The 15,939-nt window shown below is 37.2% G+C and overlaps 2 protein-coding genes across 6 annotated transcripts; both read right to left on the minus strand.

Annotated features, from left to right (window-relative positions):
- Positions 1–280: 280 nt before the first annotated feature.
- On the minus strand, positions 281–6,704 carry LOC141045517 (uncharacterized). 3 transcript variants are annotated; one of them, XM_073534800.2, is made up of 5 exons: positions 6,631–6,704; positions 6,087–6,182; positions 5,020–5,181; positions 4,602–4,854; positions 282–4,476 (listed from the first exon to the last, which is right to left on the minus strand). In XM_073534800.2, exons 4-5 carry the CDS (start codon positions 4,737–4,739, stop codon positions 4,384–4,386), a joined length of 231 nt encoding a protein of 76 aa, XP_073390901.1. In that variant the 5' UTR covers positions 4,740–4,854; positions 5,020–5,181; positions 6,087–6,182; positions 6,631–6,704; the 3' UTR covers positions 282–4,383. The 3 variants fall into 3 exon arrangements, with proteins under 3 accessions (XP_090107231.1, XP_073390900.1, XP_073390901.1); XM_090251105.1 differs by having other exon boundaries at positions 281–4,846; XM_073534799.2 differs by having other exon boundaries at positions 281–4,854.
- Positions 6,705–6,852: 148 nt separating this feature from the next.
- Positions 6,853–13,031, minus strand: LOC112283986 (uncharacterized). Of its 3 annotated transcripts, none has more exons than XM_024523424.3 (13): positions 11,205–13,031; positions 10,793–10,926; positions 10,459–10,608; positions 10,115–10,229; positions 9,613–9,991; positions 9,292–9,505; positions 9,009–9,101; positions 8,522–8,777; positions 8,232–8,344; positions 8,005–8,103; positions 7,720–7,767; positions 7,456–7,566; positions 6,853–7,345 (listed from the first exon to the last, which is right to left on the minus strand). In XM_024523424.3, exons 1-13 carry the CDS (start codon positions 11,731–11,733, stop codon positions 7,058–7,060), a joined length of 2,529 nt encoding a protein of 842 aa, XP_024379192.1. In that variant the 5' UTR covers positions 11,734–13,031; the 3' UTR covers positions 6,853–7,057. The 3 variants fall into 3 exon arrangements, with proteins under 3 accessions (XP_024379192.1, XP_024379191.1, XP_024379190.1); XM_024523423.3 differs by having other exon boundaries at positions 9,292–9,508; positions 11,205–12,935; XM_024523422.3 differs by having other exon boundaries at positions 9,292–9,517; positions 11,205–12,935.
- Positions 13,032–15,939: the final 2,908 nt, after the last annotated feature.

Consider the following 15,939-nt stretch of genomic DNA (forward strand, 5'->3'; position numbering starts at 1 on the left):
CAATACCTATATAGAAGTCAAAATAAAATATACTAAAAAAATGGCTTAATTTTTTTTTTGATAAAAAATCCTTTATATAAAAATTCTTTTGTCTTAGCTCAATTAGTAGTATTCAATATCTAGTTATATACACATAATCATATTAAAAGTATTTGATTTAATATCTTTTTCAATTCATTATCAAGCCTAATTTTTAATATTACTTTGGTATAAAAATATATTCATTTATCTTCAACATATAAAATTATATATAAAAAATTTATAGTCTTTTTTTTTAATCTCTATTTTTTCAAGAATCTATTTTTTAAAGATGGTTTAGTGCAAATTAAAGAAGAAATGTTCACGCTCAAAGATCCACTTTTGGATATTATTTTAGCCTAAAAAATGGTCCCAAGTCATGGTATGCACAAAAACAATCTTAAGCATAATGTCTCTCTTTCTTGTAGCAAATGTACTACACATTGGTACAAGCCATAGGTAGAGCTTTTTATTCTTCTTGGTATTAGCCATCTATATCTTCACCTTTTTATTAGTTGTGTACAAAGTTTGTATCTCATTCTTTACAACTATGATAAGGGATGGTTCTTTAACTTAGTCATGCATTAGCTTCTTTTTTTGATCTTCCACTAAGTAGTCATCATTGTCATTGAACTCCTCAATGTACACTTTTTCCTTTTATTTCTTCTTTGTCCATTAGTCAAATATCAAAGCTGACTTCTCATACTTCTTTACTATACCAATAACAATTGTCAAAGTTTGAAGGTTTATCTTTCTTATTTTAAAATCCAACAACTCAAGTAAGTAAAAAATAAACCACTTGAACTACAAATAAGTTAATAACATAGTATATAGCTTTCCAATCAACTATTATATACATTAGGTATAGCTCCATAAAATATCTATAGACTTTAACTTAATGATATTGATTCTAGCCATTTCTCTCAAATCAACTCTTATTTCCTAAATTGATACTCAAATATTAACTTCAATCTTTCCAAATTAGCTCACACTCTTACTTCCAAAGCATTAAACCATCTCAAAGCTTTGCAATCAATCAAACCTCAAAAGAATCTCTTAGTAGTGTCTAGATTGCTTTTATTATTGGTCACTAAAGTTATCAAATATTACTCCATCTAGTCATCCACATCTTGCCTACTATCACTTCTAAATTTGATATACTTGATTCAAAAAGATTGAAACATCTTGCCAAAAATAACTTGAATTAATATAGTTACTTCAATTGATATAGAATTAGAAGTAGTCACCAAAGTTTTTTTTAATAAAGCTCTATTTTCTTCTTTCTCACTTGCAGTAATCTTCTTTGCACTTTAAGTTGAATATCCTTATCGTCTCATACTTATAAAGATCTTTTATTTATAGTCTTGATTCTATAATTTCCTAGCAATAGTGCCAAAATTTTTAAACAAGGTAGTAAATGGATAGCAAATAATTCAAAGAAAAATATTATTATTTATATCAATAAAATTCCATAAAATAACTTAAGTTCAAAACAAGCAATCAAAACCACATCAAATACTTTTTAGTAGTAAAAAACTCTTACTTCTCTCTTTTAAGAGATTAAAAAATTTATTCCACTTCTACACTATTTTAAATCATTAATATCAACAATGACATCACTCTATTAAGAATCACTTATAAAAGTACAAATATTTAATTTTGAACTTTAAACAAAGTATCTAGTAGAACCTACTAAGACACTCTCCCAAAGACTGTCAATATTGAGCACATACAATCTCTTAATTGATCATTTACACCAACAAGTTACCAATTGATTACTCAATCAAGTCTCATCCACCACTCTCAAACATGCAAAGGCAATGCTTTATTTATAATTTTTTTTCAACTAATAACAAAATCTAAGAGACTAGGCTCATGGTGTAATCTCAACCAAAACTCAAGTACTACTTAAAATCATAATTGATTGGATCAAGCTCTACTTTTGCCATTATCCAACTTTGATCAACTAAATTGTCATATCTTTGAAGTGCTTCTTGATTTAAACAATCTGTCAATAAATAACTAAGTAGACACAATTTCTTTTTGCACTTTTGAAAGTCCATACAACTAAATGCTTAAAGAAAAAAAAAATCAAATATGACCTTTCTTTTCTCCCTTCTTCCTCATATACATAACATTCACATACATCACTTAAAATTAATACAATAAAGATGGAAAGAAACTAAAAGCTTTCTTTATATAATTTACAAAAAAAATTACAACATTTTAAAAAAATTCTTGGCCAATGCTTCTCGCTTGTATTCTATTGCCTAGTATTAGGACAATACAAACCATTGAAGAATATGACTTAAATAACCAAAACTTCCACTTCTTTGTGGAAAAATATGTCATTTAATTAGTAAATTTGAATAACTAAATACTTGCACATATGTAGCTTCTTTATAAGCATGAATTGCCCTACACATTGGCTTTTAGCTTGATTTTAAATACTATATAACTTGTCACCATGTAAGCTACCAACCACTAAGATTCAACTTGCAACAATTAATATTAGGCCCAACTATTTTTCTACAATCTGCTTCTCACATATCTTAACACTCATTAAGCATCTAATGCATTAGTAAGTTATCAAAAGTCATATGTCATCTACCATAGTACTTTTATCTACTTAAGTACAGTTAGAGTCAAATCTCTATGTTTGTTATTCAACACTTCTTGTCTATCCCTCAAATTTTGCAATTAAGGCACTTTGTATAGATTCCAACAACTCTTGCATAATTACTCTTACTTGAAACAATCAAATTTTAGTGTAATAATAAGTCTTTGCCTTCATGGCTACTTTGCACTAATTCTCAAAACTACAAGTCTTCTTCTCAACCAACAACATTCCCCTTTGAACCCTCTTTGTGATTAGCTACTTCAAACTTTGAATCAACTCTTACAAAATTTAGCAATAAATAATAAGGATTTTCTTACCTCAGAGGATTTGGTCCAACATAATGCCACCATCCTATAGCACCATTTAAATGTGCCCTGTCTTGACTAGCCTTAATCCTCTCTTAGAGTATCGATCCTCTTTCCAACCTAGATTACAAGATTTCTACATGCAACCTCCCTACATTCAAAGACAACCATCAATTCCACTTTCCCAATTAATTGAAGTATTATTCTCTTTTTTGTTTCTTGTTCTTCAAATTCCTAATTCTTGGCACATTTGCCCACCTCTACCATGGCATTATCATCTATATAAACTAAATATAGTATAGCAATAATAGCAACAACAAATATTTGGATTAGATTTCTATTAATTAAAATTAGATATCAAGTTGCAAATGCAATAACTTCATTTTATAACAACCAATCTTCTATTGTCTTTATTGAAAATCCAAGATTCTATAATCAATCTAATCATATCAAATTAAGGTATTATTTTTATACTAAAGAATAAATCAAAACAAAATAAGATTCATCTTTACTCCTACAAAGACCATGTAATTGATGTCTTAATTTAAGCTTTATCCAAAGTAAAGTACAAACACTAATATCTTAACTATGAAACTTATTGATTTATTACTCACAAACTATCCAATTCTTGGTAAAAGAGGGAATTTTGATCTACATCAAATCTTAGCATCATCAACTATTAATTGGAGTAATATTAGACAACCCAGGAGAGTGTAGTTAGTATATAAGTTTATCTAGCCAACTTCATGTCGTAGTTTAACTTAGAGTTCAACCTATGGATAAAGTCACACCCTTGAAGATAGTTTCATCTCTCATTCATGCGACGATATCTTCATTCCATTATTCACGCAATTTAGTCTGCAAAAGCCTTAATATTTACATTGAAAAAGATACAGGTGTATATATAGGTTCATTCAATCGGTCTCTTGTACTGGAAACAAACAAGCGTTCTCGGATAGACAGAACAGCACCTTCGCCCGTAGGAGCATTTCAGAAGCAGAAGAGCGCACATAGAGAATCCAACCAGATAGCACAGACAAGTGTAAGAAAGGCAAAAACCTGCATAGACGAGTGACTCTTATTCAAAGGGATCCGAAAACTTGCCTGTGCGGCAAGCTGCTGTGACAGACGAGGAGACACAGGGAACAACCCAACTCGATGCAACCAGGATAATCAGTCCATCAGCGCAAATCCGCCGACGTAAGAGCTTCTGTTCACCTCCAAAATCGCAGATTGAAAGATATGGGACACCGATTGCATGTTCGACATTCGCACAATCCCACCCTATCCTTTTGTCTCATACACCGCACTCCCAAACAATCATTTGTCGACATCTCAGTAAAATTAAATTGACGTCCGAGTTCCAAAGCAATAAAGCCTTGAGCACCATACATCTGAGAACAGGAGTCCGTGAGCAAAACCCTTATGCCATCTCCAAGGTCATCGCGGACCATCCGGTATCTGACACTTGACCACATACCCAGTACCAAACTGGCATAGAAGAATTCGGGCAGCGTAGCGAGAGCTGACGATCTGCAAACGACGGAGGAGAAAGGTCCAGTATAAAAGCACAGAATAAAAAACAACAAAGTGGCATCTAGCTCAGGGGACAAGAGAAAAATGCGGGGTAATGCTTGCCATGCAGCCACGGAACCTACAAAATTTCGTGTCAGTCGCGTATGGACATGGTTCAATGCGGTGCATGCACTTAGAGCACGGGCGACATCTATGAGTCGAGGACTAAGAGTGATCCCATTAGGCCCGTGCCCCGGTGTCTTCGCTATGCCAATCTGCATCGAGGCAGTTACTGTCGGTCTCGTCTCTACCGTGTGCCCACGTCGGTCTCAGCGTACCCTCGACATGGGACCTCAGGAACATTGCCACTCTCGTTGTTTGCCGGCTCCTGTGATACTTGATTGATGATAAAGTCAACATCAAATGCAACACTTTAATACTTTTTTCTTTTTCTCAAAAATTCACATTCAACATTGTATAGTATCTCGCTCACTCTCTTCCACCTTCAAAATCTATACATTAAAATTAAGTTCAACCTACAATTGTGTCTGTACAATTTACCTCCTTTCACGTGTGATTCGAAGTCTAGTGTTGTATTGAAAAATTCAACAAGCTTGATAAGAATTGATACGTAAACATGTCAGCGATTTCCACCAGTGAGTTTGAAGGCTCAATGAAGCTGATCAAAATTCATATCTGCAGCGAAGAAGCTGGAAAGAATTCCTGATTCAAAGTACAATTGAATTAATATTCAAAACAATGGAAAGATATAGTTCTAATACTCCACCAAGCTATGACCATTTCAATTGTGAAGCACTACATGTGTTTTGTGTTTTTCGATATTAAAACACGTTTCATACTCCGCTAAAGCTGCTCATACGTAAATATCCGAACAACAGGTCAGAAATTGGTCAATAATGAAGACAAGACTCTCAATCCTGCCACTTAACTTCACCGATTTGCATAAACGTTATCAGAAACATGATTTCGACCTCATCAATAACTTTACACTCCTTGAAATTGGCATGAAGCTTTGAGCATCAATGAATAGATGAAACAACTCTTCATTTCGGAAAGTTCCATGGCTATTGATTTCTAATCTTAAACTTGCAGCACACTCTGAACAAGAGTGAATGAAAGACTTGATTTTGTGTGCCAGCCACATCATCTGGGTCAACACGCTAGACAACTCTACTATCTTGTGCATTGTAATGTATAGATGCACTAAAACTTTGCGAATATCTACCGGCAAAAAAATTGTACTGAAAATAAAATAAAATAAAATAAATGTAACCAATTTGAGATTTAAGCCGATTCTATTTTTGGAGAAGATCTAGAGTTGACTTTTGCAGATGACCTATCACTCTCAAAACTTGCTTTGGTTGAAAGCGATAGGTCATCAACAGAAGCATTTTTATTGTCGGGCCCGTTGAAAGACTTTGAAAAGACGTTTCTACAGTTTTTACCAGCTTGTCATGGCTGACAGCTACAGCAGCTGCAACATCTTACAACCCTCACAGGTACACAAGGCATATGAAGCCCCTCCAATACCATGAGTAAGGATGGGCTTTTAGATATCATCCCCGAATTCTATCAAAGATTTAGAAACTTCGGTGCCACAAACTCACTTTCTATCACAGCCGTATCTAAGCAATGCGCCTCCATTACACCATTTCCGAAGATTTTCTCACCAAAGACTACCATTCTCGATTGTCAACGTCCCTCTGCAACGCAACTCGGGAAAGCCTTGAAAATCAGCAAAGTTGTACTCTAAAAATGTGAAAGAGGACTCTTTAGAAGAGCTTCCCCTCTAAGAATTCAATTATAACACGATTTCTTCGAGTAAAATTTTATTATTAAGACAAGCAAGTGACCGTTCCAATGATTCATGAAGCTTAAACTGCATAAATTGACCCAACAATCGACATGTGTAAACATTTTTAGATTGATTTTCAAGATAATATTAGTTTTGTTAACGACTGACGCAACGTAAAGTTGTTGGATAAACAGTCACAAATAATCGAAATATGGCAATGAAGCAGCATGAGAACTCATGTTTACAAGCTCAAACGCGTCATTCGGGCGGGACAAGCACAATCATACGATGCAGTGCACAACAAAACGAAGACTGAGACTAAGATGGTGCGCGACTTACGCCATATATCAATTTACCTTCAGTCATCGCCACTGCTCAATGCGAAGTGTTTCAAAGGGTTACACTCCTGTACTGCGTCATGAAAAAGAGCTGTAGAAACAGAAATAAAGGGGTACCGCCATGTGAAGGTCTAAGAAAACTGACGAATAACCAGAAGTTCTCTTGATTTTCAAATAAATACAGATGAACTCATCTACATACAGTCATTTGCTTTTACTGTCAATGTAATTGTAGATACAAATGTTGAATTACGCACACTAGCAACAGCAATCGTATATCACCGATGCATTGTATGTCTCTATTAAGGTGTTTCTATAAATTACAGTTCGGCATCAATGTTTGATAATTACAATGCTATTTGGAAACCAAATTGTAGAGTCTAGCAAGTACATTGAATCTTTACAGTGGTAGAAGAGACAACGATCATTGCCTCAAATATTTCCGTTAACGGCTGAAGTAGGAAAACCAGTCTGACTTAATGAGGCGAGAATCTCCTTCGACAATGCCGGCAGCGTCCTCACTACTAAGGAACTGTAGCTCAAGAGCCCTAGTGTCCATAGTTGGTTCAGTGCCTGCAAGTCTAAGCCAATCATGGATCAACGCATTCACTTCATCTGGAACCTCATCGTGTGGACAGTGGCCAGCGTTCAGTAGTCGCGTTGTGACGTTAGCACAGTAAGCCTGCAGCACAGATGCTCGCTTCGTTGCATCGTATAAGGGATCTCTTACACCCTGCACATGTTCAGCGTCGTGAAAACCAGAACAAAAACCTAGTTAACTATGCGAAACCTAGTTTTCCTAAAAAAACGCTTCAAAAAAACAGAGCCTGAGATCTGCGTTACCTGAATGACTAAAACCTCACCAACGTATCGATCAATGTAAAAGTTCAAGGGCAAAGGTGGATTAAGATGAAAGATGCTCTCAAGCACAGCCGTAGATCCAGGATCGAAGGACTGGTCACAGTCAAGGTCTTTACATTTCAGGTACATGGAACCACCACAGTGTCGCATCATTTTTATCATCTGGCATACAAAATTGTTGCTATGCACTCTTAAAATTAGAATCGAATACACAAGTAAAAATAACTAGGAGTGCAGACAGGATACAGGTCGCATCACTTCAGATTGTAGCCAAGCATCCACTCTAGCTGTTCTCTGCAACCGTACGCAACCCATTGATGAGTGAAAGCTTGCACAGTCCATAAAAACTGACAAAACTGTTACAAAACGGTTTCCTAGGGACGTGATCGGAGTTGAAAAGCTCGTCTACAAGTGTAGAATCTAGAATGCATCAGTCAAGGGTGAAATAGAAAAGCACAACAGAATTATCCAGAAAAATACAGAAAGCGTGATTGTGGCAAGAAGGTTGAAACACGCTTGTCAAAACCGTACATTCGGGTAGCATCGTTTCAGTAGGCGATTGCTCAAGTGTCGCAAGTATATTAGCAGGACATGCGCTCCCCGTTTAGCAATAAGGGATTTCTCTCGCGGCTGCAAAACAAACAAGAAATTATATCACATTCCTGCAAATTGCTTCAGCAATGCAACAGCTATTTGCGCATCGTTTTATTCACAGTTCATTGGCATAGGAGGAAAGGTATGGAGCATCAGAATCTCACCTTTCGATACTGAAGGGACGTGTAGTTAGGGACCACTTGTCCTGCTGAATTAAGGAGTACTAAAGATCTCACTATACTCGGCCACAGCCCCGCCACCACACACGTTGTGTATCCTGCGTAAGGATTCATACAGAGTTTTAATGAAAGATAGCACTCTCAACGTGGTTGCAGATCTTTTCTCAAAAGGCAGATGCACCAAAACAATCCGATGCGAAGGAGTAACTGAAACACCCCTCTATTCCTCTTGCTGGATTTGATGACCTTGACTACTTGAGAAGAACTCTGCTCACCTCCGATTGAGTTGCCTGCGAGAGTCGCTGGCTCTTTAACAACCTCGATGATGAAATCTCTCACAAGCTCTGCCAGAAGGAGCTCAGTGTAAGGGATCGAGGGCTTCTCGGATCGCCCAAATCCCACCATAGTCAATCCCCATACGCGGTTACCTTTTTCTGCGAGGCCTCGAATGTTGTCTCGGTAATGTTCCCAAAATGCGCCAAATCCATGTATAAGCACTACTGCCGGACCTTCATCTCCAGAAGTAGAGTACTATCATATTCATTACAACGTCTTGGGACAGTTAGAGACGTAAAACTCAGATTTGTATTTCATACTATCATATAAATAGAGCACAAAAGTCAGTACATGAAAATTGAATGATGAGTACATTGTCAAGCAATAGATCTAAGTTTCTTCAAGAGCGATTCCCGCAGCCACCGCGAGAACAATTGTTAAAACCTTGACGTCAGAAACTACAAGAAAAACAAACAGAACTAACACCTGGATAAGGTATCCGCGCCATCGCCACGAGCATACTTTGAGACCATTTTCAGACCCCTGGTCCCGGCTCTTCCTTTGAATCAATTCATACCACTGACAAATACACAGTGAAAATACCATAAGAGAAAAACATATAGGTTGAATAAAAAACCATAACTTAAACGAAAACAAAAACTCCTTTACATAAGCAACCAGACATTCAACAAAGCACCGTGAGGCTTAGTAGAGCGAAGTTCTCCTAGCATTCCTAGTAAGTTCACAGAAGTTCAGTTCGAATAATCACCTCTATCGACTTGACATCTTGAAGAGCAGCGGAGGCTGTGAAAGTAGAAAGTCCAAAGGGTGAAATAAGGCCGCCTCCTCTTTCTCGTTCACATTTCATCACTTCGTAGTACACTCTTCTACGTGAAAGGGTACCAAGCTCTAAGGCCCTATTGAATATCGCTCTAAAAGAAGCTCCTGGCCTTTTCTCAAGTTCCTGTATATGCTCGTACATCCTGCTGTGCACACTGCCATAGTAAGTCAACGCACTTGGGACACAGGTGAAAGTTAAGAATAAAGGAACAATACCGTCCAATAAAAAAGATTCTGGTAAAGAACTAACCCTTCCACAGGGTTGAGCGTTGTCTCCAGCGCTTTGATGTAAACGTGCAACATGTTCAAGGCTCCGGTGGCTCCCCCCCTAATGATACCAACCTCATTCGATCTGATCTCCACTTTTGCGTCTTTAGGTTGCGTGTGCTCCCAAACTGAATTAAACGGCTTCTCTTCTGCCAAATTATTCAAGAGATTCATCAACGCCCTTGCGACACTATTACTTGCCTTGGTCACCTGTTGAACATTCCCATTGGTGACATGCGGTTTGCCCATGAGCAAGCTCTCCGCCGGTTGGGTCTGAGCAGCCCTTAGTACCTCGGAATACGGGTTCTCTTTTGATTTTGCCTTGCTGCTTGCCAAGAAATCTTTAAGACTTGGTAAATGTCCTGGTCAGCCAAGAACCATCGGGTCAAGATGCCTGTGACATGAAGCTTCGACCAGCAGAAAATTTCATAATTCAAGAGCATCGGAACCAAAAGATAAGCTCAAGGTTGCACTTCTTGTGATACCTTCCTCGATGTCTGCAGGTAATGCGGGAATTGAGGTTGGAGCATTCACAGGAGGGAGTACTCGGCGGCCCATGCGCTTGAACTCTTTATAATTATCAGGCAGATCTTCTATACCCTTCATTTCAAATCAAGCCACAAAAAGACCATTCAAATAATTTGGCGAAAAGAGCGGGGGTGAGCATTTCAGTTCAAATTAAGGCGAGAAGTGACCGTCAGTAAATATAGTTACGTGCGTAAAGCAACTTCAGTTTTCAAAGATGCAGAGAAACTAAATCGCTTGGGGTGAAAAAGCCACTGCCTTCTCGAAGCATGAGACAGAGGTAACATAGCAGAATGCAACCTACCTCGACGTCGTATAAGGAAGCATTCCATTGTTTTACTTCAGTTTTTTGTCCAGAAAGAGATTTCACAGATAGAGATGCGGAAACAGATGCAACGAGATCATGCCAGATTTCCTCTACTTCCTCTTCAGCAATGATCGTTGATGCACCAACCTGTAGCAAAAATCACGCTTAACGAAAGATGTAAGGGTACTCATTTTCACAGAAAATACTAAGAGTAGAGGGTACGTCCCTTCATCTATGACACCTGGTCCAACAATGTGCGACAAATCAAACTGGTACTCCCCTTGAGTACACACAGCGCAATTTGGAAAAACTAAATCGTAATTATACTCACCTCTTGAGCGAGGTTGAGTAGTACATCATTAACGCGCGCTCTTCGAATCACCAAAGTCGACCCTATGCTTTTCAATGAACGCCTGAGATCTGCCACGGCATCGAACAAGCTCGCAAGTCGCTCCTCAGAACAGCCTGCATGCATCTCCGCATTACTTCAGCTTCTACTGCAACGGAATAGTAACATCATCATCGTCACCAGAGAGTTCGACAGGCAGCAAGTACGGAGCAGCGTGCATGAATTCAAAATGCAATACGCCTCGGAAAACAGCGGCGCAACTTCCGTGCTAGGTCAACTCGCGATGACATGCGGATTGTATCGGACACCGTTAACATATTTTTTGCATCTTTGTGTTCAGTGTTAACACTCCGTAAATTGCGACATCGCGATGATTTTATGCAAGAGAAATTACCAGCATAGAAGGAAGAGTCGAAGATGAAGAGCGGAATCACGTGATCGTACTGTGCCGCAAAAGCGAGACCGGGATGGTCGTCTGTTCGCAAGTCATGCTTGAACCAAACGATGGCAGTCTTCTTTCCCGACATTGCCCCATTTTTTCTGGAAGCCACGACATGAGCTGCACCGTTATTTACTTTCTTAACGCTACTTGACGAATCGACGATGGTGACACCAGGAGCCTTTCCATGTGCCTTGCACTTCGTCGAGTTTGAGTTGAGAGCATTCCCATTCCTCAACTGCAAGGAAAGTGAACTTCTGGAAGCCAAAACCTCTCCCCGGCTAGAATGAATCCCTACAACCCCGGGGCCTCCGGCATGGCTGCGTCTGTGCTGGGTATGTGTTGGAAGACTTTTGAAAGTGATCCTCAGCTTCATAATCTCCGAGAGAGTGCAACAGCTTAATTGAAAACTCCGAAGCTTTACCTCCTTGGATGAGAATGTGACCACACAAGACAGAGAATGTGAACATAAACATCCCGCCATGCCGACCAAAGCAGCGAAACCAATTCGAGAATAATTGCTCCTTCCAAATCAGGTTTTCATGCTCGAATGCATGAAGTCAACAACAGTGCACCGATGCTCAGAACCTCCTACCAACACCAGCTCGTGGATTGCCTAACATCTCAAAGCTCCAGTTTGACTGATCTAAGCAAGCATGCAATCTACTTGCACATGGCTGCAAAATTCGCTAAAGCAGCAGACTACAGGGAAAAGGCAATGTCGAAACTGCACGCTCTGCATTGATAAGTGTGCCAGCGATGCAGGTCTCACGCGTTGAGGGTCACAATTTCAGGATATTTCCTTTGTTTGGCACAACGATTATTGCAGCTCCGCCCGAGAACCTCTCCGCTCTTCCCTCCGCAGCTTTTTCAGTGGACCCGGGCGAGCTTTCCAAGAAGATGCCAACGAGCTGCACACGAACAAAATAGACTACAATCGCCACAATCTGTCGGCCGCATTCCCCTCTCGCTGCATCACATGATCGAACTGCAAACTGCTAACTCAACCCCGATCGGTACTCGCCCACCTTCAAACTCTACAGCAACTACACATTCGACACGTCGCTACCACACATATTGTGTCAGAGCCGGCACCAGAGCTCGCACACCCCGTACACTACCTACTCCGATTCAGGATTTCACCAATACATGAAACCACCCACCCACCTACTATTTCACACCCTCTTCACCCTAGTCAACGGAACGCAAGGCAACGCACCCGGTGGTACATGGCCGAAATCCGTCGCAATGTATTACACCTCTAAGACGCACCACAACTAAATCTCACAATCTCTAACAAGTCTCTCCGTTCTCAAACTCCACACCACCAACTAATCCTCATTCAATCAGCTGATCCTTCCTCACGTACAATCGATTGAGGAAACTTCGATCAGCGTCGGATGATCAAACTCAAGCGAATCAACACCGGTGCCACTTCCCCCTCCTAACGGCCCATTCTGGTAAAAGCGGTCGTTCCCCGAACTCAACTCTCGTCGCAGGGAAGAGAGTTCTTTACAAAGGGAGCCACCCATAGAAGCCCGTATCCACACTCTGCAATAGAATCCGTGCAAATGTCCGCAAAGGGAATGAGCGGAGATGTTCGATGTCAGCAGCAACTGGAAATGTGGGATGCCGCATCAGACGTGCGCCCAGGAATTCTCTGACAGCGGCCCGCGGTTGATTTTCTAATTGTGTGAAAGGTGACAGGTGCCACTTTCAACACAATCAGACGCTTCAAACCCCACACATGGGCTGCCCGGTGGGAACAGCGATGACGGGGGCGGGGCGGGGTGGGGGTTGGGTTGGGTTGCGATTCGAAGTCCCCATTTGAACACTCCCGCAACTTTTAGTGACCTCGGCCTTAACGAATCCGACACGGTTAAGTGATTGGTACTGCTTATATATATATATATATATATATATATATTATTTTTCGTATTGAAACAAAAATCTTACTCAAACTTTAATCATACTTATACAATTGCATGATCTCTTGGTGAATCAGAATCGAACTCTGTGTTATGACTAGTCGTGTACTGTTTTTGCTTATTTGTCAACCTCCTTGTCTCCCTCTCCCTTTTTCTGGGCGTTCAGTTGCATTATTGAAGCGTTATTATTATTATTATTATTATTATTTAATTTTATGAACAAAAATTAATGGATTTTAGAAATTGATATAAATTCTGTTTAAAATTACAATTCTGGGATTAGTGAAGGGTCATTAGATTTTATTTTTTTTGTTTCATTATCTTTTTCTTCTTCATTTGGTCTGTTACCCCCAACCACTGGCATGATTATTTTTTTTCACCCTCCAATCTATACAAGTTCTCAGATCTCCTCTCTTTTCCCATCTTGATGAAGAATCAAACTCTGAATACAATTGTGGGTCACTTTTTGAATTGCTTAGAAGAATAGAATATGAGTTGGGCAAGAAAACACAAAAATAGTGGATGTAGACATGAAATTGGTTGTATCACAAGACTACCTATATTAGAATGGGATAGATTATATTCTACACATGTAGTTTATTTAGGAACTAGATAAATATGTGTTGTTGTCATGGAAAGTGTGATTCAAATGAAGTGTGATTCAAATGAAGCATTTTTTGAAGCATTTTTTGAGTCAAAGAATATTTTTCAAATACAAATACAATAAAATATAAATAAAAAGAAATAAAATACACAATAGAGCTTTCAGCTACAAAGTAGGATAAGTAAACCCATGTCATTATTATGGATAAGCTGCAAAAAATAAAAATAGTTAATTTTTTTCAAGGAATTACTTATGAAATATATACATATATATATATATATATATTTATAATATTAAATTATATTAAGACAATCAAAGATGTATTAAAGTCAATAAATAAATAAATAAATATATAAAATATAAAAAAATTACTAATATTTATCTAATTAAAATTTTTGGAAAAATAATATTTAGTGTAGAATTTAAATTGCCATTTCTAAGAAGAAGGATCTTAATAGAACAAGAGAAAATGTATTGAGAGAGTGCTATGTAAAGTTGACCATGGAAAAAAATAAGTTGTCATAGATCCAAATCAACATGCTTCATTGATTGACCTTGAGTTTTTTTTATTGTTATTGCAAATATAAGATAGATTAGAAATTGCTTTCTCTTTAGAATAAATAGAAGTTCTATTGTTTTGGAAGTTACTGTAATCTATAGAATGAATACCAAGATTCCAACAAATTTTCTTTCAAGCATCCTTATTTCAAGAACTCAATCCGTTAATTGTATAATTACCAATCGAGTTCCATTGCAAAGTCTTTGACAAGGAGCAATATTTCTTAATAGCATCATCAAAGTCTCAATCTTAAGATAAAGCCTTGATTTGGGCATTCTAGATGGATTAAGCAACTTGATAAATTTGACTAGATAAACATTGTTGTTATTAATATAATCTTCTATAATAACTTCATTGATGCTTAGATATTCTTATTCTTTCTTCTTAAGAAATATGGCCATAATCTTCTCATTAATAACTTCTATATCATTATTTTGTGCAAATAAAATGATTCTATCTCTTAAAAAGGCATCATTTGCTACACCATCTTCTACCGGCCTTGGATAAATAACATCAACTAAAGACATTAATTGTTAATAAAAAATCATGTCATCAAGAAGGGTAACTACATTATTGGACAATAAGTTTGTATCATTTTCAATTTGACAAATGAAAAATAGAAATATTAATCAATGATAATCTAACTATAAAGAATTTGAATATACTACCATTAATATATACAATGTGTGTGTGCATTTTATACTTGAAGAAGCTAATTAGCAAACTCAACATCTACTTGAAGTGCTTCTGAATTTAATCTTATATTTTCTTTTAATATATGGATTTTTATTTGAGACCAAAGTATTGAACATTGAAAAGATGCTGCTACAATTTCCACTCAAATTTCTTTCACATTCACTAGCAATATTTGGCAAAAATCTCCACCAAAAATTATTGTAGCTCTTCTAAATGGAGAATTAATATTCCAAATAGCTTTATAGGAACAATCACTTGCCTCAAGACAATAACAATATTGCATTGGAACTTCATTCCAAATAATAAGCAAATTTTGGTAAATAAACTTAATATGATTGAAATTCTTAGTAATTGAAGAAAAAAAAGTCTTTGTTACAAAATATTAGAATCTTGAATGTAGAATGGGTGGTTCTTCCTCTCTTTAGTAGCAATGCGATAATATGTATTACATAATAATTAAAATATTTATATTAAATAATTATTATAATATTTATATATAATATAATTCATATTGTACGTATGACAATCTTTTGTATCAATCAAATTTTAGTTACCAAAGTGTTGTAGATAAAAGTTTTAGTTGTTCTTGTAAGCTCATTTAGAAAAAACTTTGGCCAATGTTCTTCTATTACAAAAACCACAATATTATCATATGTCTTTCTTTGTTAAAGATTCAATTATGAAACATACTTCTTCAAATTTGCTTCTAATTGTTGAATATCCCAAACTCTTTCTTCAATAATAAATTTATTTTCCATTAATTACTGCATTCCAATTGTTTCTTAGTAATGGCATTAGAAAAAATTTTACAAGTGTTTTATTGGAGTCTTGCAAAATCTTATTCAATAAAAAAAGTCCAAAATCCTTAATTTGTTCTTTTGTTAGATTTTTAATTCTATTTTT

This window comes from Physcomitrium patens, chromosome 6 (assembly GCF_059467195.1).
Source record: "Physcomitrium patens ecotype Gransden chromosome 6, ASM5946719v1, whole genome shotgun sequence".
Classification (NCBI taxonomy): domain Eukaryota; kingdom Viridiplantae; phylum Streptophyta; class Bryopsida; order Funariales; family Funariaceae; genus Physcomitrium; species Physcomitrium patens.